Raw genomic sequence first — 24,337 nt, forward strand, 5'->3', positions numbered from 1 at the left:
TCTAAAATAGACCATATATCAGGACACAAAGCAAATCTTAACAAATTCAGGAAAACTGAAATAATTCCTTGCATTCTATCTGACCACAACGGAATTAAACTACAAATCAGTAGCAAGAAAGGCTATATAGCATACACAAAATCATGGAAACTAAACAATACACTACTAAATGATGAATGGGTCAATGAAGAAATCAAGAAGGAAATCAAAACATTTATAGAATCAAACGATAATGAGAACACAACATATCAAAATCTCTGGGACACAATGAAGGCAGTTCTAAGAGGTAAATTTATAGCCTTGAGTGCCTACATTAAGAAATTAGAAAGGTCGCAAATGCTTCGCCTTAAAGCCTTAGAAAAAGAAGAACAAGGCAAACCAAAAATCAGTAGGTGGGAAGAAAGAATAAAGATAAGGGCAGAAATTAATGAAATAGAAACAAACAAAAAAAAAAAAAAAAAAACAATCCAAAGAATTAATGAAACAAAGAGTTGGTTCTTTGAAAGGATAAACAAGATTGATAAACCCTTAGCAAATCTGACCAAAAGAAAGAGAGGAGAGACACAAATTAATAAAATCAGAGATGAACGAGGTAACATCACAACAGACTCCAGAAAAATTCAAAATATCATAGGGACACAATATAAAAGCATATACTCCACAAAATATGAAAATCTGAAAGAAATAGATGCTTTCATTGATTTATATGACCTACGTAAATTAAATCAAAATGAGATTAATCACTTAAATAGACCTATAACAAACATGGAGATCCAAACAGTTATCAATAATTTTTTTTTTAGTATTTATTTATTTATTTATTTGAGAGCAACAGACACAGAGAGAAAGACAGATAAAGGGAGAGAGAATGGGCGCGCCAGGGCTTCCAGCCACTGCAAACGAACTCCAGACGCGTGCGCCCCCTTGTGCATCGGGCTAACGTGGGACCTGGGGAACTGAGCCTCGAACCGAGGTCCGCTAAGCCATCTCTCCAGCCCACACCATTGCTTCTTAAGCTTTTCCAGGAAATAGAAAATGAAGGAATTCTACCAAACTCCTTCTATGAGGCCAGCATCACCCTGATACCAAAACCAGGCAAAGATAGAACAAAAAAAAGAAAATTACAGACCAATCACCCTCATGAACATAAATGCAAAAATTCTCAACAAAATATTGGCAAACACAATACAAGAGTATATCAAAAAGATCATTCACCCTGACCAAGTAGGCTTTATCCCAGAGATACAGGGATGGTTCAATATACGCAAATCTATTAATGTAATACATTGTATAAATGGGTTGAAGGACAAAAATCACATGATCATCTCATTGGATGCAGAGAAAGCATTTGATAAAATCCAACATCCCTTCATGATAAAAGTCCTACAGAGACTGGGAATAGAAGGAACATATCTCAATATAATAAAAGCTATTTATGACAAGCCTATAGCCAACATATTACTAAATGGGGAAAAACTGGAAGCTTTTCCACTCAAATCAGGAAGAAGACAAGGGTGTCCACTGTCCCCACTTTTATTTAATATAATTTTGGGAGTCTTAGCCATAGCAATAAGGCAAGAGTCACACATAAAAGGGATACAAATTGGAAAGGAAGAGATCAAGTTATCCTTATTTGCAGATGACATGATTCTATACATAAAGGACCCTAAAAACTCTACTAGCAAACTGTTAGAGCTGATCAAAACCTACAGCAATGTAGCAGGATACAAAATAAATACACAGAAATCAGTAGCCTTCATATATGCTAACAACAAACACACAGAGGATGAAATCAGAGAATCACTCCCATTCACAATTGCATCAAAAAAAGGAAATAAATAAATAAACTACCTTGGAAAAAACCTAACCAAGGAAGTAAAGAATCTATACAATGAGAACTTTAAAACACTCAAGGGAGAAATTACAGAAGACACTAGAAAGTGGAGAAACATCCCTTGTTCCTGGATTGGAAGAATCAATATTGTGAAAATGGCAATCTTACCTAAAGCAATCTACACATTTAATGCAATCCCTATCAAAATTCCAAAGGCTTTCTTCATGGAAATAGAAAAAACAATCCAAAAATACATTTGGAATCACAAAAAACCTCGAATATCTAAAATAATACTGAGCAACAAAAATGAGGCTGGTGGTATCACCATACCTGATTTTAACCTATACTACAGAGCCATAGTAACAAAAACAGCATGGTACTGGCACAAAAACAGACATGTAGATCAGTGGAACAGAATAGAGGACCCAGATGTAAGCCCAAGTAGCTATAGCCACCTGATATTTGATAAAAATGCCAAAAATACTCATTGGAGAAAAGACAGCCTCTTCAGCAAATGGGTACATATCTGCAGAAGGATGAAAATAGATTCTTCTCTCTCACCATGCACAAGAATTAAGTCCAAATGTATTAAAGACCTTAACATCAGACCTGAAACTCTGAAACTGCTAGAGGAAAAAGTAGGGAAAACCCTCCAACATATTGGTCTTGACAAAGACTTTCTGAATACAACCCCAATTGCTCAGGCATTAAACCACAGATTAATCACTGGGACCTCATGAAATTACAAAGATTTTGCACTGCAAAGGACACAGTGAAAAAAGCAAAGAGGCAACTTACAGAATGGGAAAATATCTTTGCCAGCTATATATCTGATAGAGGATTAATATCTAGGATATACAAAGAACTCAAAAGGTTAAATAATAAGGAATCAAATAAGCCAATCAAAAAATGGGCTATCGAGCTGAATAGAGCATTCTCAAAGGAAGAAGTATGAATGGCATATAAGCATTTAAAAAAATGTTCTATGTCACTAGTCATCAGGGAAATGCAGATTAAAACCACATTGAGATTCCATCTCACTCCTGTCAGATTGGCCACCATCATGAAAACAAATGATCATAAATGTTGGCGGGGATGTGGAAAAAGAGGAACCCTACTACACTGCTGGTGGGAATGCAATCTGGTCCAGCCATTGTGGAAAACAGTGTGGAGGTTCCTAAAACAGCTAAAGATTGATCTGCCATATGACCTAGCTATAGCACTCCTAGGCATATATCCAAAGGACTCATCTCATTTCCTTAGAAGTACATGCTCAACCATGTTTATTGCTGCTAAATTTATAATAGCTGGGAAATGGAACCAGCCTAGATGTCCCTCAACTGATGAGTGGATAATGAAGATGTGGCACATTTATAAAATGGAGTTCTACTCAGTGGTAGAGAAAAATGAAGTTATGAAATTTGCAGAAAAATGGATGGACCTGGAAAGGATTATACTAAGTGAGGTAACCCAGGCCCAGAAAGCCAAATGCCATATGTTCTCTCTCATATGTGGATCCTAGCTACAGATGACTGGGCTTATGCGTGAGAATGAAAATACTTAGTAGCAGAGGCCAGTAAGTTAAAAATGAGACATAAAGGGAAGAGAAAGGAAGGGAGGAGGGTACTTAATAGGTTGATATTGTATATATGTAAGTACAATGATTGTTATGGGGAGGTAATATGATGGAGAATGGAATTTCAAAGGAGAAAGTGGGGTGGGGAGGGAGGGAATTAACACGGGATATTTTTTATAATCATGGAAAATGGTAATAAAAATTAAAAAACAAAAAAAATTAAAAAGCGAATATTAACCAAAAACCTAAAAATCTCATCTAAAACACAAATGGTTATAGATTGAAAAAAAAAAAAAAGGTTGGCCTAATTCAGCAAATTAAGAGTGAAAAATAGTATATCCTGACTAAAAAGAATTTCTCATAAGAATTAATAGGAAAAAAAAAAACCCTATCTGACAGTCTAATGGAGTAATATATAATTTTCCAAGATTGAAAATCATTAAAATAATTCAACCAGGATAATATTTAAATTAGGAATAGCAGCATCCTGTATTAATTCAATAAATGGGGCTGGCGAGATGGCTTAGAAGTTAAGGCGTTTGCCTGCAAAGCCTAAGGACTCAAATTCGATTCTCCAGGTCCCATGTAAGCTGGATGTAAGCTGTCTGTCTCTAATAAATAAACAAATAAAAATAAAAATGTCTTAATTCAATAAACAATTGCCTTACAACCAAACTTATGTTGGGTTGAATGACATGAAATTCTGGGGGAGGGACTAAACAAAAAGAATTCATTATCAGCAATCTCATAAGAGCCAATATAATCCTCCTGGTGAAACTTCAGAAGTATAACAAACTGAGATAAAAAATAAAAATTGATGCCTTTCACCATCTCTACTATTTAGCATTATCATGCAGCTTTTAGGAGATCACAAGGAGTAAGGGCCAAGGAAAAATAAGACACAGGATTATGAAGATGACAATACTGATGGACTGCCAGCAACATGACTTCCCACATAAAACCCCAAGTAACATAGAGATTATGAGATGCCAACAATGCTGCTGGATGAAAAAGTGCCACACAAACTGTCCATAGTATGTACAAAGCAATGTCCACAGGTGCGTAGCTTGTAGTATCTCAAAACCAGAATTGATGAAAATGTTCAGCCACAGAACAAATAAATAAAAGGTGCTGCTTTCATATAAGGGACTTAAAATTACTATTGCCTCACAAAATTACACTGACAAAGTTTTACAAAGAAGTCGGTGAGCCATGGAAGAGTCCACACTGTGTAGACAGAGCAGGCACAGGGCATTGCAGAAGCGCACCCTGCACTGCACAGGAGGGAATGCACATCAACAACAGTTTCGGTGTCAGTGACTACACACTTAGGGTTAGATAGTGCAAATATCTGTAACAGAGCTATAAGAAGTTAATTTAGGGCTGGAGGGATGGCTTAGCAGTTAAGGCACTTGCCTATGAAGCCTAAGGACCCAGGTTCAATTCCCTAGTACCCATGAAAGCCAGATGCTTCTGGAGCTTAGTTTGTGGTGCATGCTTCTGGAGCTTGTTTGCAGTGGCTAGAGGCCTTGGCACACCCATTCTCTCTGTCTCTCTTCTCTCTCTGTCTCTCTGCTTGCAAATAAATAAGAATTATTTTTTTAAAAGTTAATTTAAAAAATTTATAGTACATGATAAAAATATGAAAATTTTTTACTTGTAAATTTAAATTAGTTTTAAAATCTGTAACAGTTTTCAGAAAGAAAAAATATATAAAATAGAAAAAATAGCAGAAAGAGAACAAAGGCAAAGCGAAAAAATAAGATTTATCTAGAAGGCCTAAAAATTGTATCACCTACCACCAACGGATATTACTTAACAAGGCAAGAAGAAAAAAACAACTTTGACATTCTTCTATCTCTGAAGAGCAAAGAATAACAGGGCACCATACAGGAAGACATGGCTTGGATCAGAGACTAGAGTGATGCAGCCACAGTGCCAACTCCTAGAGCCATCAGAAACCAGAGGAGGCCAGGAAGGGTTCTCCCCTAAAGACAAGAAGTGTTGCTCGGATAACACCTTTACATTTTTGGCTTTTCTGAAATGTGACAACATAAACTTCTGTTTTAAGTCAGCAAAGTTTGTAGCAATTTTTCACAGCAGTCCTGGGAAACAAATATACCTGCCTAAGACTTAATAGTCCCATTTCTAAATATACCCCCTGTGAGTACTCACAGGTCTCCATTCCAAAACCCAAAATCATTGCATATATAGGTCAGGGCTAGAGAACTTGTCCAACATGCCCAAGACCCTGAGTTCAATCCCCAGTAATATTAACAAATAATAATAATTATTATTATTAAATAAACAAGTGAAAATTTACAAAAGCATCCTCTTAAAGCAAATATTTTTTAACTTACCTACACACAAAAATAAACCACCGCCTTAATAAAAAGAAAAATAAATGAATAATTAAGAATAAAATATTATTATCACATATAAATATGCATTTACATGCTTGCAGAGAAGGTGTTTTATTGACTAAGCTGTCTTGCCAGCCTGCTTCTGTTTTTTTTTAATTATTTATTTATTTTTATTTGAGATAGAGAGAAAGGGGAAGAGAGAAAAAGAGAGTGGCAAAGAGGGAATGGGCATGCCAGGGCCTCCTGCCACTGCAAATCAACTCCAGATACATGTACCACTTGTGCATCTGGCTTACATGGGACCTGGGGAATCAAACCTGGGTCCTTAGGCTTTGCAGGCAACTGCCTCAAACATTAAGTCATCTCTCCATCCCCATACTGTTTTTATAAAGACAATCCTAATTTATACTCCCACCAACAGCATTCAAAGGCTCCCCTTTTTCCATATTCTTACCAACACATGCTATCTTTTGTGTTTTTTGATAATTATAGTCATTCTAGCATGCTGGGGTTATGATACCTTATTGTGTTTTTGATTTGCATTTTCCTGATGACTAGTGGTGTGAGCATAGGCCAAAGATATGTTTCCAATATTAAAACTGTAAATCTGGGGAAATATAACTCTGTTGGTGCTCTTCAAAAATAAGTTACTTGGCAGATCTTATCATTCCCCCAAAATTTCTTGAGATAAGTCACACTTTTTTCCAGAAATATATCTTTCTGTCACATCATATGGCTCTGTTGGACAACAAAAAAATGTGTGACACATCTAAACCTTTCATCATGCTTAATGTTTTTGCTCTCATGTTACTATAGCATTACATATGCTGCATATGAGATCACTATTAATACAAAACTGCAGCAAAAATAAATAAATAAATTGGAAGAATTGGGTCCCAAGCTTTGAATGAAAGAAAAGAGTTTAAAAAAAAATAATCCAGGCATGGTGGTACACACCTTTAATCCCAACATTCAGGAGGTTGAGGTAGGAGGACTGCCATGAGTTTGAGGCCACCCTGAGACTACACAGTGAATTCCAGGTTAGCCTGGGCTGCTACAGCAAGACACTTCCTCAAAAGAACAACAACAACAAAAAAAAAATCCTTTATACACATACACACATTTAGTTTCTAGCATATAGGAGATAGGGAAAAATAAATTTCACCACAGAAGACAAAAGAAAAAAATCAAGCCACAATCCAACATGAGATATTCTATATCTCTATCTATATCATGCCCAGTGTCTTGCAATAAGTCATGTCCACACAAGATTTTTCCCACGGATAAATGCTCATGGTGCTATCCATGACAACCTGGAAACATTCAAATAACCATCAAGAAGAAAATACAAAGCATCAAACCAAATCTGCACAGCAAAGGGCACAATCAATAAAGTAAAGAGATAACCTAGGGAATGGAATAACCTACAAACCAGTTATCTAATAAGGGGCTAGTACCCACAGTCTATCAAAACTAAAAGAACTCAAGAGCAAGGAAAAAACAAACTGATTTTAAAATGAGAAAAAGAAAAACAAAGAAAAGGACCTGAATAGGCATTTCTCAAGATTGGGACAGGTTATGAAAAGGTGCTCCCATCTCTAATCATCAGGAAAATGTAAATTGAAACCACAGTAAGATATCATCACCTCACATGTTAGAATGTCTATTATAATCAAAAAGACAAAAGACAGTATGTGTTGACAAGAATTTGTAAAAGGCAGCAGGCAGGAGGGGGGCACCACTGGGAAGATGGGTCAATGGTTAAATACACTTACTTGCAAAGCCTGTTGGTCTGGGTGAATTTCCAAACCATCCATGAAAGACTTCTGTGGCGCTTGCCTGCAAAGCCAAAGGACCCAGGTTCTATTTGCCAGGACCCATGTAAGCCAGATGCACAAGGTGGCCCTAGTGTGCCCATTCTTTCTATCTCTATTTACCTATCTGCCTCTTTACCTCTCTCTCAATAAATAAAATTTTAAAAATATTTTTATATTAAAAAAAAGCCTTCTCTGTGTGTGTATGTTTAAGCACTTTGGTTAATGTTGATCACGTTTTTGGTTAGAGAACCTTCTTTTTAGAGATGGTAGTAAATATCAGGGAGACCTAAGACATCAAAATGGCAAGAAGAAAAAGCCCAAGATTTAATAATGTAAGGAAAAGGTTTGGAGGCAAGTTTGGAAAGAAGTGACTGACAGGAATCTCAACGTCAAAGAGCAGGCTTTCTTTAGAGTGGAGGGCCTGAGATGCTGACACCTCAGGTTCCAAGGGCACTATGATCCTGGAAGCAAGAGTGTGCACTGGGTGGAGTGTGCTGGGAAGTCTTATTAGCTTTGGGGTTGGGGGTAAGGATGTTCTAGCTGCAAAATGAGGAAGGGGGAAGTAAGGACACAGAAGCTGCAAGATGTCTGAACAGCAAGCTGTCTAGATAAGGGACAAAAAGGATAAAGAGACAGAAATATCAACAAATTAGTTTGTCTGTACATTAAGGTTCTCAATTTTTTAAATGTTGAGCATGAAACTGCCAATGTTCCTTCATGTTACAAGTTTTTCACCATCAAGAAATTATTATTTTAGTATTTTAGGAGTTAAGTACTAAGTAGTACCCCTATGTTATAACTTTACTTTGCCCTGCCTATCTGTCTTAGACTAGATCAAGAAAGTATAATAAGTTTAATAAATGACTACAAAATAATACCCTTAAAATTCTATATTAGGGCTGAAGAGATGGCTTACCAGTTAAGGCACTTGCCTGCAATGCCTAAGGACCCAGGTTCAATTCCCAGTACCCACATAAGCCAGATGCACAAGGTGATGCATGCATCTGAGTTCATGTGCAGTGGCTGGAAGCTCTGGCATGCCCATTCTATCTATCTGCCTCTGCCTGCCCCCCATCAAATATCTAAATCTTTTTTTAAAAAAAATCTATATTAAAACACATACCACACAATCTCATTTATTAGTAGAATCTTTAAATATCAAACTCATAGAAGTATAAAGTAGGGGGCTGGAGAGATGGCTTAGAGGTTAAGCGCTTGCCTGTGAAGCCTAAGGACCCCGGTTCAAGGCTTGATTGTCCAGGACCCATGTTAGCCAGATGCACAAGGGGGCACACACATCTGGAGTTCCCTTGCAGTGGCTGGAGGCCCTGGCACACCCAATCACTCTCTCTATCTGCCTCTTTCTCTGTCACTTTCAAATAAATAAATAAAAATTTTTAAAAAAGAAGTATAAAGTAGGGGTTTGAGTGTGGTTGTAGGAAATGTGGAGATATGAGTGAAATATCAGCCAGGATGAATAAGTTGGGGAGATACAATACATAGTGTAGATTATAGTTAACAATATTATAGTACATATTTGAAATTTTCTAACATTATAAATCTTAACTATTCTCATCACAAAAGTGACATGGTAGATATGTTAATTAGTTTATTTACTCATTTCACAATGTAAACATATATGTAAGGTTGTAATGGATCTTCTCTGCTCTTTCTGAGCATCAGAGCCATTTAAAAGGGTATTTTCTGGTCAGAAAACACCATCTTCTAAATCTTCACCCAAAAGTAGTACTGCAACTCTAGACAACTTAGCCATGGTGCACCCTGATTTTCTTACATATAAAAGGGATGACATGCAATGAAGATTTCTTAGAAATAAAATTTTGTGACTCAAATGTTTATTTAAAACATAAGGGATGACTAGAGAGTGGCTCAGCAGTTAAGGCACTTGCCAGCAAACCCTAAAAACCAAGGTTTGGTTCCCCAGTGTTGCAGTCAGGTTTGCACTGCTGGTAGAAATTACCAGCAGCTTGTGGGATAAAGAGGTTTATTTTGGCTTATAGGCTTGAGGGGAAGCTCCATGATGGCAGGGGAAAACAATGGCATGAACAGAGGTTGGACATCACCCCTTGGCCAACATAGGGTGGACAATAGCAACAGGAGAGTGTGCCAAACACTGGCACGGGGAAACTGGCTGTAACACCCATAAGCCCGCCCTCAAAAATACACTACCTCCTAGAGGCATCAATTCCCAAATCTCCATCAGCTGGAAACCTAGCACTCAGAACACCTAAGTTTATGGGGGATACCTGAATCAAACCACCACATCCAGTATCCACATAAAGCCAGATGCACAAAGTGGTGTGTCCATCTTCTCTATCGATCTCTCTCTCCCCAAACAAGGAAAATATTTTTTAATTTTGTTTTTATTTTTTATTTATTTGAGAGCAACACAGAAGAGGCAGGGGGAGGGGGGGAAAGAGAGAGAGAGATAGAGAGAGAGAGAGAGAGAGAGAGAAGGGGGGGAAAGGGAGAGAATGGTCATGCTAGGTCCTCCAGCCACTGAAAACTAACTCCAGATGCATGTGCCCCCTTGTGCATCTGTCTTAGGTGGGTCCTGGGGAATCGAGCCTTGAACGGGGGTCCTTAGGCTTCACAGGCAAGCGCTTAACTGCTAAGCCATCTCTCCAGTCCAGTAAAATTATTTTCAAAGTGGGAACACGGTTGCATCAACACAACTATCCTTAGCTTTGATGAATAAGGAAAGTCCATTACACAGCTATTCTCTTCCTACAGAACTACGTATACAAAGTAAGCAACATAGTCAACTAAAATGCCTCTGATTTCTTGGGGATACTAATCAGTTACAACAACTTACTTCCTCTTAGCAATCTATTGTCAAGGGAAGGGGAAGGCAGCTGGCCTGTGAGACAGCTTCACTCACCATGCTGCTAAATCCATTGGTTACTAGGGAGGAAACTAAAACCAATAACAAAGTCTATAGATACCAACTCCCCAGTGTTTTTAACTAACTGCAGGGCCAACAGCTTTTAGGAAACTACACATTCTTTTGCTGAAACTAATCTTACTTGACAAAAGATTGTCCAAAAGACAGTTCATGGTGAAAACACAGAAATGAGAGATGGCTAGTGTAGTTTGTAAGTAAAATCACTTAAGACTTGAACTGAAAGCAAGAGTCCATGAAACTTTCTCCTCCTCCACCCTGGCTTCATACTCTTGACTTCCTTAAGTCTGAACAAAAGACATGAAGCAGTTATGTGGTTTCCCTCCACGTTGACTCTGGTGCAGCCTCAAGTGAGGAAGGGCAGCCAGCCAGGAAGAGAGGGATGCTGCCAGCAAGTGCAGAGCAAAGCCTTTGTCTGCAGGAAGGAAATGCAAGGAGGTTCCCTTGGGGGTAGCCTCTGAACTTTGGAAGGGAATACTTAAACACCATTACACCCCCTACTTAAGCTGGGATACCAACAAGAAGGCTGAGTAGAGATTTAAAAGCCCTTGGGAGAATGAAGAAGCGAAAAGAAATGGAATGAGGAATTAAGGGTGAGAGGCTCTGAGAAAAACGGTGGAGCATTGCTCTAAGGAGGAAAATAACTTGTCTCTAGGGAATGCAGAGAATGGAGTTCAAGAACCCTTGGAAGAATCTTCAGAGGTTATCAAGGGGCGCTGAGAGTCCTCACCACCTGGAAAGGTCCAAGCCTGGGCCCCTCATCAGAGGGCAGGAGGGATGACATACCATGTTTTCTGCCGAGGTTGGAAAAGGACCTTCGTAAGCAAATCTGCACAGTGCCTGAATGGCACTGCAAGTTTGGAGAGTGAGGAGCTGCCCTGGAGAACTGAAGGGACTTAGAGGGTATTCCTCTCCGAGTCACGAGGGTTTGGGGAGGTTTGGTGGTTTCTAAACTGTTGGGTTTCTCCTGGGAGGAGAAGGCAAAGAACTTTGTGCAATTATGTCACATGTCAGTTGGGGCTGGGGACTCTACCTTAACACTAATGGGAAACTTGGAAATTGGTCCCATCCTAGTAGTCTCTCACCGAGAGAACAGCAGCAGAGCGGAACTTTAATAAGAGAAACTCCCGCCCGATTCGCTGGGAGTTGGAGGCTAGAGGGAAACTCGGAAGTGTGCAAACGACCTGAAATCTGGAAGTCGGGGTGAGGCACGGAGACCTGAGGCTAGCGCGCGGCCGCGGCGGGGCCCTTCCAGAAGACGAGGGGAGACGCGGGGTGGCGGCGCCCCAGGGACGACCTGCGGGCACAGGGAGGCGTCCGCGGGGCGGCCGGGGCGTGGCCCGTACTCACGGAGCGGATCTCCAGCGCCAGGGCGCACTGCAGCGCCTTCACCTTCGGCATCGGTGCGGGGTGGGGTGGCGGGGAGGGACCCCGGCCACGGGCCCGACTGAGGCGGGGAGACGCGGGGCGGGGCGGGGACGGGGAGGAGACGAGGTGGCGGCGGCGGCAGCTGTGGCCCCCCCGCCGGGGCCCGCGGTCCAGCCTGGGTCCCGCCCGAGCAGCAGCTGAGCACGGGGCGAGGACTCGTTGTCATGGCAGCGGGGAGGGGCGGGGCCGGAAGAGGCGCCGGGAGGACGGGCCGGCCGGAGCCAGAGCGCAGGGGCCGGTGGCAGGGGGCGGGGCTGGACGGATGCCGGGTGGGCGGGGCTGTTCTGTGACGTCAAGACGTGGGCCCGAATGGGGCGCAGCTGAGGTCTGGGAGAGTTTCAAAGTGGCTTTGGCACCGTGGACTAGTGGTATCGGTATCGCTCCTGGCTTCGGCTTTCACAATTGTTAAATAAGTATTAAGTTCCTATCTGAATTCCATCATAGTTTACAAAAACGTCATGAAGAAATTGAGACTCAGAAATTTTCCCAAGACAAAGGTAGAACCAGGCCTGGAACCCAAGAACACCAGTAAAATCCCAGCTGCCTCCTGGATCGTCATGAATCAAACTCCTAGACACTGGTTCTGTGATTGGTTGGTGCGTCTGTCTTTCCTTTAAGGGTTTCCTGTCTAATTCACCAGCCTGTGAATCTAGGGCATACTGATGAAACAACTCTCAGGGAGGGATCCATATTATATACAGTTAAGCAGAGTCTAGCCATAGACCATCAAAGATAAGAACCCAAAAGACTGTGTAATCCAACCATGTTGAAGTCATTGTATTGCAAAATACATTATACAAACTTAAGTTTATGAAACAGATACATTGTAATAAAGAGTGAACAATACCTGTGCATCTAGTACACAGTTAGGAAATAGGACAGTATTAGTACCTTAAAAACAGCCGGGGGTTCTGGGGCACACCTTTAATCCCAACACTTGGGAGGTAGAGGTAGGGGGATCACCGTGAGTTCATGAGTTCGAGGCCACCTTGAGACTACATAGTGAATTCCAGGTCAGCCTGAGCTAGAGTGAGACCCTACCTCCTTTTTTTTAAAAAAAAAGCCGGGCATGCTGTTGCACACCTTTAATCTCAGCACTGGGGAGGCAGAAGTAGGAGGATCACCGTGAATTCAAGGCACCTTGAGATCCTGAGATGACATAGTGAATTCCAGGTCAGCCTGAACTAGAGTAAGAACCTACATTTTTTTTTAAAGGCGTAAACATTGCCTTGCCTTAGAAATAGCCACTATCCTTTGTTATAGTACTTTGCATTTGTGTACACAAGTCCAAGAGATACTATTCCATTCATTCTGTTACTGATGTTAAAAATAAATATCTAAGACAAACAGAGATAGAGAGCACAAACATTGAAAACACAACATCATCAATGTGGACAAGAATGAAAAATAAGTAATTAGATAGAGATAGAGAGAATGGGCTCGCCAGGACCTCTTGCCACTGCACATGAACTCCAGATGTATGTGCCACATTCTAAATTTGGCTTTACAAGGGTACCAGGGAATTAAACCCATAACAGTAGGCTTTGCAACCAAGTACCTTTACCCACTGAACCATCTCTCCAGGCATTTCAATAGATTTGATACTTAGATGTTCTGTGACTTGCCTTTCTCATTCTATTGTGAGACCTCTCCAATGTTAATGCTATTTGAAATCTATTCCATTATCATACAATATTCTAATACATAAGTGCATACTGGTTTACCCTATCTACTATGAATAATCATTACTGCTGTATATGTTTTAGCTCTTACTAACAATGTTGTCATGAATAGTCTAGGACATATTTGTTAACGTATGTTTACAACAGTAGAATTGGATTGATCTGGTATTAGGTTTTCCACATGTGGAACTTCAAAAGGTAACACTACACCATTTTCCAAAGTCACACCAATTTATGGTTTGGACAGAAACAAACTAACTACTTATTTTTCACTCTTGTCCACATTGATGATGTGGGTTTTTCAACATTTATGCTTTTATATGCATGGTGTAGGCATCTCATTGTAGTTCATTTTGCCTCTCTGATTGTTGTTGAGGTTGTGCACTTGTGTTTTATTAGCATTTCCACTAACTCTGTGAACAGCTGGTAGTTCCAATAACTGTTTTTCTATTTGTTTATCTTTTACTTTTAATACTTCTTTATACATTCAGATAATTTTTGTCCATTGTGTACATAGAAAATATCCTTCCTCATGCTTTAACATTTTTTTTTCATATATTGTGTGATGAACAGAAAAGTAGTTGTTAGGTCATGGATGTAAGCACACCATTTCAGGTGTCATTCCAGAAAGTGACACCAGTCTACATTCCACTAGCCATCTTTGAAGGTGAAAATGGTAGCACATTTTTTCTACATTACCATTATTGACCTTTCTTGGTTTCCCCAACTTGTAAAATATCATCTCATCATTGATTTTCTCAGATTACTGAGAGGTCTGAGCATATCATTTTACAGTTACAAGATTTTCTCTCATGTCCTTTGTCTATTTTTCTAGTGGGATTTTTATCTATTATAGGAGCCCTGTGTATTATAACCGTCAATAAATTAATTAAATTTTGGACACTGCAAATATCTTCTTCCCTTTTTATCTGCTAATGAACTTGAACCATAATTTACTTAATACAAATAGCTAACAATCATTTTTGCCTTTTATTCTGTGGAGGTGAAAAGGCCTCTGTGAGGTTAGGGAAAGAGATTGAGTAATGAAAAAGTGGAGGGAGGGCTAATCAAAATCTAAGAGGATATAAATAAGTCATATGGCAACCTACTTTTTTGGACAATGGAACACTCAGAAACCATAGATTGTTACTAGAAAATTTTCAGTGTCAGGTATGGAATACCTTCCAGTGAATTGTTGGCCAGGGAGGTCCCTGATACCCCCAAGACATTGCAAGCCATTGTCAAGGCCCTTGGTTTCCCACCACAAATAGATGGCAATATCTTATTGCTAAAGACTTCACATACTTGGGCTGCAGGTCACTGAGAAATCCTGCTAGAGCTGAGCTGAAAACCTTCTCCATGTAGACCAGCTGACAGAAAGCTAGCAAAAGCTACATTGCATGCAGTTCCATGTGTGAGAGAGAAATCAGCAGTGAAGACACTTAACAGGGAACACTGCAAGCCTTAAATTTGGCCAGCTAGGCCAAATGAGCCAATGGGGGCAACAGTGGCATGTTTGTTAGGGGAAATCAACTGTTCTCTAATTGGACTGGAGGCCTGCTCCATGGGAGGGAATACATCTCTGATACTGAAAACCTACAACAGGGGTAGTCATGAGCCCATTTCTTTCAATTATCACAGCAAAATAGATTTCCCAATAAAATCTACTCAGCAGTTGATGCTTTCTCTCATTAATTTGTGATATCACATTTGTCATATATTAACCACCCAAAGTTTTGTGTTCATACTTTCTTCTGTGCTCTAGTGTTCTATCAGTCTATGCTTACACGTATCAATTTCTATTTGGTAATTTCCACATAATATCTCTACATCAACATGGGATGAAGCCTGGCTGTCTTGGACCACAAGGTTATCAGCCTCTCTATGTCTTCCAGGCTGACCTTGGCAAAACACTTCTCTAGAGATTTAATTTCCAGAAGCAGAAAACTCCTTTAACATTCTCCTTTGAGGCCTTCCTCTTTCAAAAGAATTCTCATTTTCACATGCTAGAGAATTCAATGGGTGGGGCATTGCCTCAGAGCATCTTTCCTATTGTAGCAGATCAGTAGGCTCCTTTTTAATGGTGATAGTCTCTTTAACAATTATAGATGCTTTCTCATCACCAGCACTTGCTTAGTGGGATATTTCAAACTTGCTCCTTTCTCACCACATGGCACATTTTAAAAATCTTTTTTCTCTACTTCTTGTTCTCTTTCTCTGTACACTTAGATGATAACAGTAAACAAGAACCATGCCACAGACACAAGGATATTCTGCCTTAAAATTTCCTCTACCAAATATTATATTTAAATCCAACCTTGCTTAAGTTCTCAGAACATAGGAAGAACACAGTCAGTTTCGTTGCCAGAATATAACACAAACTACTTCTATCTAGCCTAGTTCCCAATAGAGTCCTTGCAATCCTCTGAAACTATGGTTAGAAAAAAAAAAAAAAAGAAGAAGAAGAAGCTAAAAGTTAAACTAATTTACTGAGTTACTGTAAGAGTTAATTGTTGAGGAGCTAAATTTATCTTTGTCAGCAGATGGAAAAATCCCAAAGAGAGAATTGTCCAGAAGGGGCCCAGAAGGATGATAAGAAGGAAAGACAGTTTAGGCTGAAACAAAGCAAAATGGAGTTCACTGTTAGGGTGGCCTGACTAAGAAATGATTGATTCACAAATTACCTTATCTTGTTTGTTCACTTATCCATCCCTTTGGCTATGAAAACTACAAAATAGAAATAAAAAGCTCAGCTTGTGTCTAGAGCTTCTTTGGAGGGCGACCTCAAGCTCTTTGGCCTCCAGGTAAACAAACTCCTCTACTTTCACTCATTCTGATGTTGGAGTGATCTTTCCAGAAAATTTCTATGACACCTCTGAAGGCCCCAGTGAAATTTTCCTTCACCACAACCCCTGTTAGTCAGGAAGGACTGCTGCTCCTGGATTTCCAAGCCTGCCAAAGGTCCCTGGAACTGGGAAGCATATGCCCCTGACATGATTGTAGGGTCCAATTCCAGGTGGCCCAAGGAGACTGTGAAACCCTGGACCACAGTTCATGTATGAAAAGAGACAAGACTGAGTCAGATGTCTGGACCAGTTAAGAACTCCCTGGAGACACTGAAAATTGAGATTATGACTAGTCAGGTCTGGAGGAGCTGGCACAGATTGATCCCCATAAGAGGAATCCTCAAGCCTCAATACCATTCTGAGGTGTGCCTCTTTCCATCAGAAGGACCTGTGTTATTCCCGTCAGGACCAATGATATTCCAGTGTCAGTAACTAGCTAGATAAAGACAAGTGTTTTTCCAGTCTCTATAACTAGCTCAATCAGGGTTATAAATGAGATGACATAAGAAAAATTATTTAAACTCTGTCATGAGCACTCTCAAAGATGATTGGTTGAGAGGATTCGCCAGTGAAGGTCAATGATACTCAGACACTGGTATACTTGCAAAGGAGTTTACTGGGATGAAAGTCACACACAAGCAAGTCCAAACTATCACAAATAATATTATAGCTAATATAATATTCATCGCTACATTACTAACACAAGAATATTTCTAACGAGTCTAACATGTATACGACCTGACAACACGAGATTTGAGTTGCGACATTTTACGATGTTTTATGACCTGTCCAACGCGGGGTTCGAGCTGCGACGTTGTTTACTTTTGGTTCGCTGTGCTTCAAGCCGAGTCTTGGTCCGCTGGCGTAAGCTAGTGCTTTGGCTTACAGATGATCATTCGGACAGCGTTCAGACAGAGTGTCGGGCTGATGAATTCGGATCGGTGATGTACTCGCGGGGGTCTCAGTCAGGACTGCTGAGCAACCTTTCAGTCAGTCATAGTGTCGGGGAGACTGAGACAATGGTTGCTGAGCAGCTGGGGTTTTTATACCTTCCAATGCTTATCTAATAGTTTCATACAGACAACTGCTAATCTCTACTATGTCACTGCACACAGAGTTTTGCTTACAAGCTTTGACTTTGCATTTTTTACTCTCCCAACAAACTTGTTTATCCTAAACTGGCCCTGGACCATATGGTGGTCCTTACATGCTCATAACAGCTTCCTGATATTGTCATTTTCTAACTTTTAAGAGCAAAAGAATATTGTATTTTTCCCTGTCTACAATCATAGTTACTTTTAATGTTTTCTCTGGAGAGGGGGGTCATTAAACATTAAAAGCTGGCCTTCCTAATTTACAGAGGCCTTTAATTTTCCTTGCATCATCTTAGTATTATAACCTCCTGAATATTCCTTTCTGAAGTATGGTTTGTTTTGATCATGCAGTCTAGGACAGTGGGATTGGTAGAGGACTTCCCCCACAATGAATTTCCCACTGTGTTAGTGCTGCAGAACAAATATAAAGATAAAGCCTTCCTGAACATGCACTGCTTAGGACAGAAATTATTCTGTAGCCTTAGGGCTGTGAGCCACATACATATTTGTACATACATTATATAAAGTATGATTTTCATATAGACTCCAGATAGCCATCTCCCCCTCATACATTTATTTATTTATGTAAGGGTCCAAGAATCGCTGAAGAAAGAGCCCAGACTCAAATAGTATGTAAAAACAAAGAGTGTTTATTCTGCAGAATCAACCAGCATGCAGGGGTTAACCATTCATATAAAATGGTGACCTTGAGAGGGGAACACAGGGCCTTTTAAGCACAACTAGGGGAATTCCAGGCTGGTTAAGTAATCTTTTAAAATGATTGGCTAGGCAAGTAGCAGTTATAGTTGTGCATCTATGATTGGTTGGGGTAGAAGGCATGAAGGGATTGTGAAAGGCATGAAAGGGACATGCCTGTGCTTGTTTGGACATGAATCCATGAACTGACTCAGCCCCCAGAGCCCACCACCTTGGGCATGCCCTTTGTTCATGGTTTTTTCCAGAAGCCTTGCCTGCCTCTTCAGGAAACTAAAACTTAGGCCAAGCTGTAAACTGGAGCAAATTTGATCCTCTCAATTTACTTATTTATTTAGAGTTTGTTATGAGCATGTAAGGACCACCATATGGTCCAGGGCCAGTTTAGGATAAACAAGTTTGTTGGGAGAGTAAAAAATGCAAAGTCAAAGCTTGTAAGCAAAACTCTGTGTGCAGTGACATAGTAGAGATTAGCAGATGTCTGTGTGAAACTATTAGATAAGCATTGGAAGGTATAAAAACCCCAGCTGCTCAGCAACCATTGTCTCAATCTCCCCGACACTATGACTGACTGAAAGGTTGCTCAACAGTCCTGACTGAGACCCCCGCGAGTACATCACCGATCCGAATTCATCAGCCTGACACTCTGTCTGAACGCTGTCCGAATGATCATCCGTAAGCCAAAGCACTAGCTTACGCCAGCGGACCAAGACTCGGCTTGAAGCACAGCGAACCAAAAGTAAACAACGTCGCAGCTCGAACCCCGCGTTGGACAGGTCGTAAAACGTCGTAAAATGTCGCAACTCAAATCTCGCGTTGTCAGGTCGTATACATGTTAGACTCGTTAGAAATATTCTTGTGTTAGTAATGTAGCGATGAATATTATATTAGCTATAATATTATTTGTGATAGTTTGGACTTGCTTGTGTGTGACTTTCATCCCAGTAAACTCCTTTGCAAGTATACCAGTGTCTGAGTATCATTGACCAACGCCGGCAGAATCCTCTCAACCAATCATCTTTGAGAGTGCTCGCGACAGAAGCTGCCCCATAGCCCTGAGTGAAATTCAAAACTTTCTCTGGGGGGTGAGGGGGTGGGGAGTGGGAAACAGCTCAGCTAGAGTAAGACCAAGATCATCCCCACAAAACTGCCTTCTAACACACTCTCCAGTAATGAGGTACTGCCTGACAGAACTTAAAATTGTCTAAACCCAAGGCCACAGAAAGGGGGTAAAGGGAGATAATGTCTGGGCTACTGAAAAATTCTACCACTCCAGGGCCTTACACTAAGAAAGCAGTTAAATGATGGAAAAAGACAAACCAACATAAATGTCTCACTGCAAGGTTTTACAAATGCCTCTGAGATAAACAAATGCACAAGTGAAAGTCACTCAAGCCCCAAACCCAACCACATCCCTAACAGGAGAGAGTCCCTACACACTTAAAAAGAAGGGTTATGATGTTTTGATGTATTCCCCAAAGAGAAAAATCAATCAAAAATTGTTAAATTCTGGAGCCAGTCCTAGGCAAATGCTAAAAACCTGGGGGACTTGTCTGTCTTGCTCTCACATGCTGCTGGCTGGGGCATCTCTCAAAAAGACAAAATAGGGAAGAACACATGAACAGGCACCTGCAATTGCAGTGTGTCACTTAGTGCTTCCCCTGCAGGGCTTGATCTGCTTGATGACCAGGCAGCCCTGAAATAAGGGTGGTGGTGGGGGATCTACAGACATAGGGAATCTCAGGGTCCTGGTCTCAACATGATGATAGGTGAGTCCCAAATTGCTGTGGGCAGATGGGGAATTATTATAAGAAATTTGTAACTGTTTTAAGTTTACTTTATCTTCCTATGATTCTATGGAATTGTTAGCAGACAACAGCCCCAACGTTTGTGTTTAGATTGAAAAGTACTCAAGACTAAATTTGTCAGAAAATTTCTAAAGCTTCTAATAATGTTCTAATCTGCTTTCCTATTTTTAAAATATGTATTTCAGAAAGCTGATAAAGGAGGTTCCAAAAATCAACCAACAATAAAATCTGTATTCTGAGTAAATAATATAAGTCAAGTCTGGTCCACTCTTTTATAAAAGATAATTTCAAAGAGCCTCTTGAGGACAATAGAAAAAAATGCTTAAATAGTCATATTAAAAGGTCTTGTGATAAGGACAATAAAATTTTTCTGGTAATTATAATAAGATAAATTAATAAAAGGGTAAACTGAAAAAGAAACTTTAAATGTTGGATATTAAATGTCTGATAAAAGTATTATTACAGAATTGTTACACAGATTGTAAGGTATGTAGATGAAGGTATGAATAAATTTAAACAAAAAACTTAAAAACAAAGAGATTCACTAAGTCTTAAAGTACTTGATCAGATTACAGACTATTTGAGATTAAGATGACTATTAACCTAGATCTTATATCAGACTAACAAAGGGTGGCCCTGGCTGGTTGCAGGATTTTATGATATTCAGGTTATAAATTTAAAACTCTAACTTACTGATGTTAATCATCACTTAATAGTTACAAGGTTGTAAAAGACTGGCTTTAAAGTTCTCAACCAACTTAGCTTTGTTCTTCTAGTTGTCAACATTTTAGTATTTAATAAGGTTATTGTATGTAAAACAAACAATCAAAAAAACACTGTAACCTTAAGATGGTTCCTGTTTTATTTATGCTGTTTTACTGGGTGATTATCACAGAGATTAATGTCTGTGTCTTATAAAAGGTGATTTAGTCATTGTGACTTTATTCTTAGGAAAACTGGGGAAGATCTTCCTGTCCTAGGAAAGCCCGTTATATATAAACAATGCTAATATAGTTTGTTTAAGCTTCATATATTCTACTATCATAAATATTACTTTTTGTTAAACTTAAAAAATGGCTCAATGATTAAAGGTACTTGATTAAAAAATTACTTTATGTGTGTCATAATGTCTCTAGTATATGTTAAAATCAGACTAATTTAGCTCAACAATGACCAGGTTTGGCTTTACTCTTAAGCTGCATAGAATCACTCTCACTCAAGGTTTTACTTAAGTAATTGTCTCATTTCTGGTATCTTGAGTTCATTGCTTATAGATATATTGATACTTAAGCCATGTTCCATGCTTGAGAAAAAATTATCTTAAATTCTGCTGTTCTGCTTCCAGTTTGGGGGTAAATGGTACCTACATAGGTATGCAGACTACCCAAAGTTGTTTTCAAACACAGAGCCAAGTTTTTATACTGTCTTTGTATTGTCTTTTCCTAACATATAATTTTTAAATCAAATCAATTGATTTAAAGATGTGACTAAAATATTATTCCCAAGGCTGTTAACATGTTCTGCCTATCCTTATTGAAGGGGCAAAAGTGACACCATGACAGGCTTCAGTAAGGTGCCACCCTAACTAGGCCTAAGTTCCAGTTTCCTGGAGAGGAAAACAAGACTTCTGAGAAAGCGCAGGCTATTAATCAACAGTGATCCTGACATGTGGCCGAAAAAGATAACTACCCAGGGGCTAAGTCAGTTCCTGGAGACATATCCCTTTTGTGCCTTTCTGCAATCTTCCTGCCCCAACCAATCAGAAATGCACAACTGTAATTTCTGTTTGCCTTGCCAATCATTTAAAAAAATTACCTAAGCCCACCCAAATTCCTCTAGCTGTGCTTCAAAGGAGCCTGCGAGCTCCTCTGAGGATCATCATTTTGCATGAATGGTTGATCCCTGCGTGCTGGCTGACTCTGCAGAATAAATTCTCTTTGCTTTTGCATACTATTTGAGTCTGGGGTATTCAGCACTTCTTGTTATATTTGGGGGCTCATCCGGGATCACTGGGGAACCTCATATTCAATAATGGAGCATTTCCAGGACAGCCTTTGGCTTTCCACTGATTGGTGAGTCAGAACGCCCTTCTGTACTGTGTGTCTTTGGTCTGCTCTGTTCTTTGTGTAATTTTGGGTAAATCTGACATCCATGTGCAATCTGGATGCCCACAGAGGTAAGGCTGATAAGCCAGTAATTACCTTGGGGCTGAGGGGGTTCTGAGGATGCTCCGGACCCCACTCCTGGTGGAGCTGGAGAGCTCCAATTTGGCAGAACCCACACATTCATGGGATAGGCCACCATTTGGAGGGATGGAAAGCTCCAATCTGGTGGAGCCCGAAAGCTCCAATCTGACTCTGGCTTTGGTAAATGCTGGTTTTGGTAAGCGCCCATCTGGTGGAACCCATTTATGGGATAGGCCACTGTCTGCAGTGTTTTTTGGTTTCTTTTTCACTTCCCAGGAAATTTGTTTTTGTGTCTGTATGTCTCTATCTTTTTTGTTCTTTTCTGGTTTCTTAAAAGTTTTATTGAAAGGTACTATGGAACAGGCAGCCAGTTCCACCCCACTGGACCTAATCCAGTCACATTTCAAGGATTTCAGATGCCTGGTGGACCATCTAGGTTTAACAGTATGGTCGGGGAAACTAACCATCCTTTGCAGAAATGAATGACTGGCTTTCAATTTGGGGTGGCCAGAGGGAGGCACATTTCACCTCCCCACCATTTATAAAGTTCAAGGTATCATGTATGAGAGTCCTGGGTATCCTGACCAGGTCCCATACATCGCAGCCTGCCAATACCTAGTAGAAAGCTCCTCCTTGGTTAAGCCCCTTTTGTGCTGCCAGCCCCAGCCATCCTGCCTGTTAAGGAATCTAAACCACTGGAGGATCATAAGCCAGCATTCTTGCCTCCTCTGTCCCCAAGGAGGATCTCTACCTGCCTCCCTATGTACCTGCCCTGCCAGAACCTGTACCACAAGTGGTAACTGCTGATTAGGGCCCCGGGGAAAACAAAGGAAACATGATCAGTCCTCCCCATACATGAGCCTGGACCACGAGGGCAGATCCAACCGTGGTTGCACTGCCTTTGTGAGCAACAGGCACCCCTGATCAAGATGGCCAACAGTTCATGGCCCATATCCCTTTCTTTTCTAGTGACCTGTATAATTGGAAGATGCAGAATCCAAAGTTTTCAGAAGAATCCTCTGCCCTCCTAGACTTGTTATATTCTATAATGATAACTCACCAGCCCACTTGGGATGAATGTTAGCAGCTTTTGCAGGTTTTCTTTACAACAGAGGAAAAGGAATGGGTTCTAGCCACTGCCCATAAGCTAGTTCTTGGACATAATAGCCAACCTACAATTGGACAGGCTGTCATGGATGCAACCTTCCTTTACCCAGCCCTGACTGAGACCCCAACAGCCCTGAAGGTAAGGAGAGACTCAAAGCCTACTGCCAGGTTCTGATGGGGGCCTCTGAGAGGCTGCAAGGAAGCCCACAAATTTATCTAAGGTAGAACAGGTTATACAAAGTTAGGAGGAAAGCCTGGGGGCCTTTTTAGAGAGGCTACTAGAAGCCTACTGGACCTATACACCTCTGGACCTGGAAGCAAGAGAAAATCAGTCTGCCATGAACATGGCTTTTGTCAACCAGGCAGCACCAGGCATCTACAGAAAACTCAAACAACTGGATGGTTTCATGAGTAAGCAGATGTCAGATCTTATAGCAATAGCAGAAAAGGTGTATAATAATAGAAAGAATCCAGAAGATAAACAAACTAGAGGCCCAGCCAAAATACTACTGGCTTCCATGGGAAAATCTGACCCAAGGGAATTAAAAAACATGACTTATGTGAGAAACATGGGGAGACCAGCCCCACAATTGAGAGGGGAAGGACAACCCCAACCCTGTCTCCAAAAAGACCAATGTGCTTATTGCAAAGAGATGGGACTTTGGAAAATGAATGTCCACAAAGATAAAGGGACAAAAATCCTAAAATCCTAGAGATAGGAGTACTCAGTGACTGAGGATGTGACGGCTCACATCCCCTCCATGAGCCCTGGGTAACCTTGAAGGTGGAGGGGAAACCAGTAGACTTTCTAGTCAATACTGGTGCTCAGCATTAGATCCTGAAACAGCCCATGGCACCCCTGTCCACCCAAAGGACATGTATCCAAGGAGCCACTGGGGCAAATCAATATTTATGGACTACCCGAAGAGATGTGGATTTAGGAATGACACAGGTAACCC

The 24,337-nt window shown here is 40.4% G+C and overlaps 1 protein-coding gene across 4 annotated transcripts in view; it reads right to left on the reverse strand.

The window, feature by feature from the left end:
• Spata6 (spermatogenesis associated 6) overlaps positions 1-11,978 on the reverse strand; it is a 147,653-nt gene extending 135,675 nt beyond the window's left edge. For 2 of the 4 annotated variants that reach the window (XM_004663247.2, XM_004663245.2), the window contains exon 1: positions 11,864-11,976. In XM_004663247.2, coding sequence (XP_004663304.1) covers positions 11,864-11,914 — 51 coding nt within the window. In that variant the 5' untranslated portion in view covers positions 11,915-11,976. Of the gene's footprint in view, positions 1-11,546; positions 11,675-11,863 lie in introns of those variants that run through there. The other 2 variants (XM_045150889.1, XM_045150888.1) reach the window with 2 other exon arrangements.
• Positions 11,979-24,337: the final 12,359 nt, after the last annotated feature.

This window comes from Jaculus jaculus, chromosome 5 (genome assembly GCF_020740685.1).
Source record: "Jaculus jaculus isolate mJacJac1 chromosome 5, mJacJac1.mat.Y.cur, whole genome shotgun sequence".
Lineage (NCBI taxonomy): Eukaryota > Metazoa > Chordata > Mammalia > Rodentia > Dipodidae > Jaculus > Jaculus jaculus.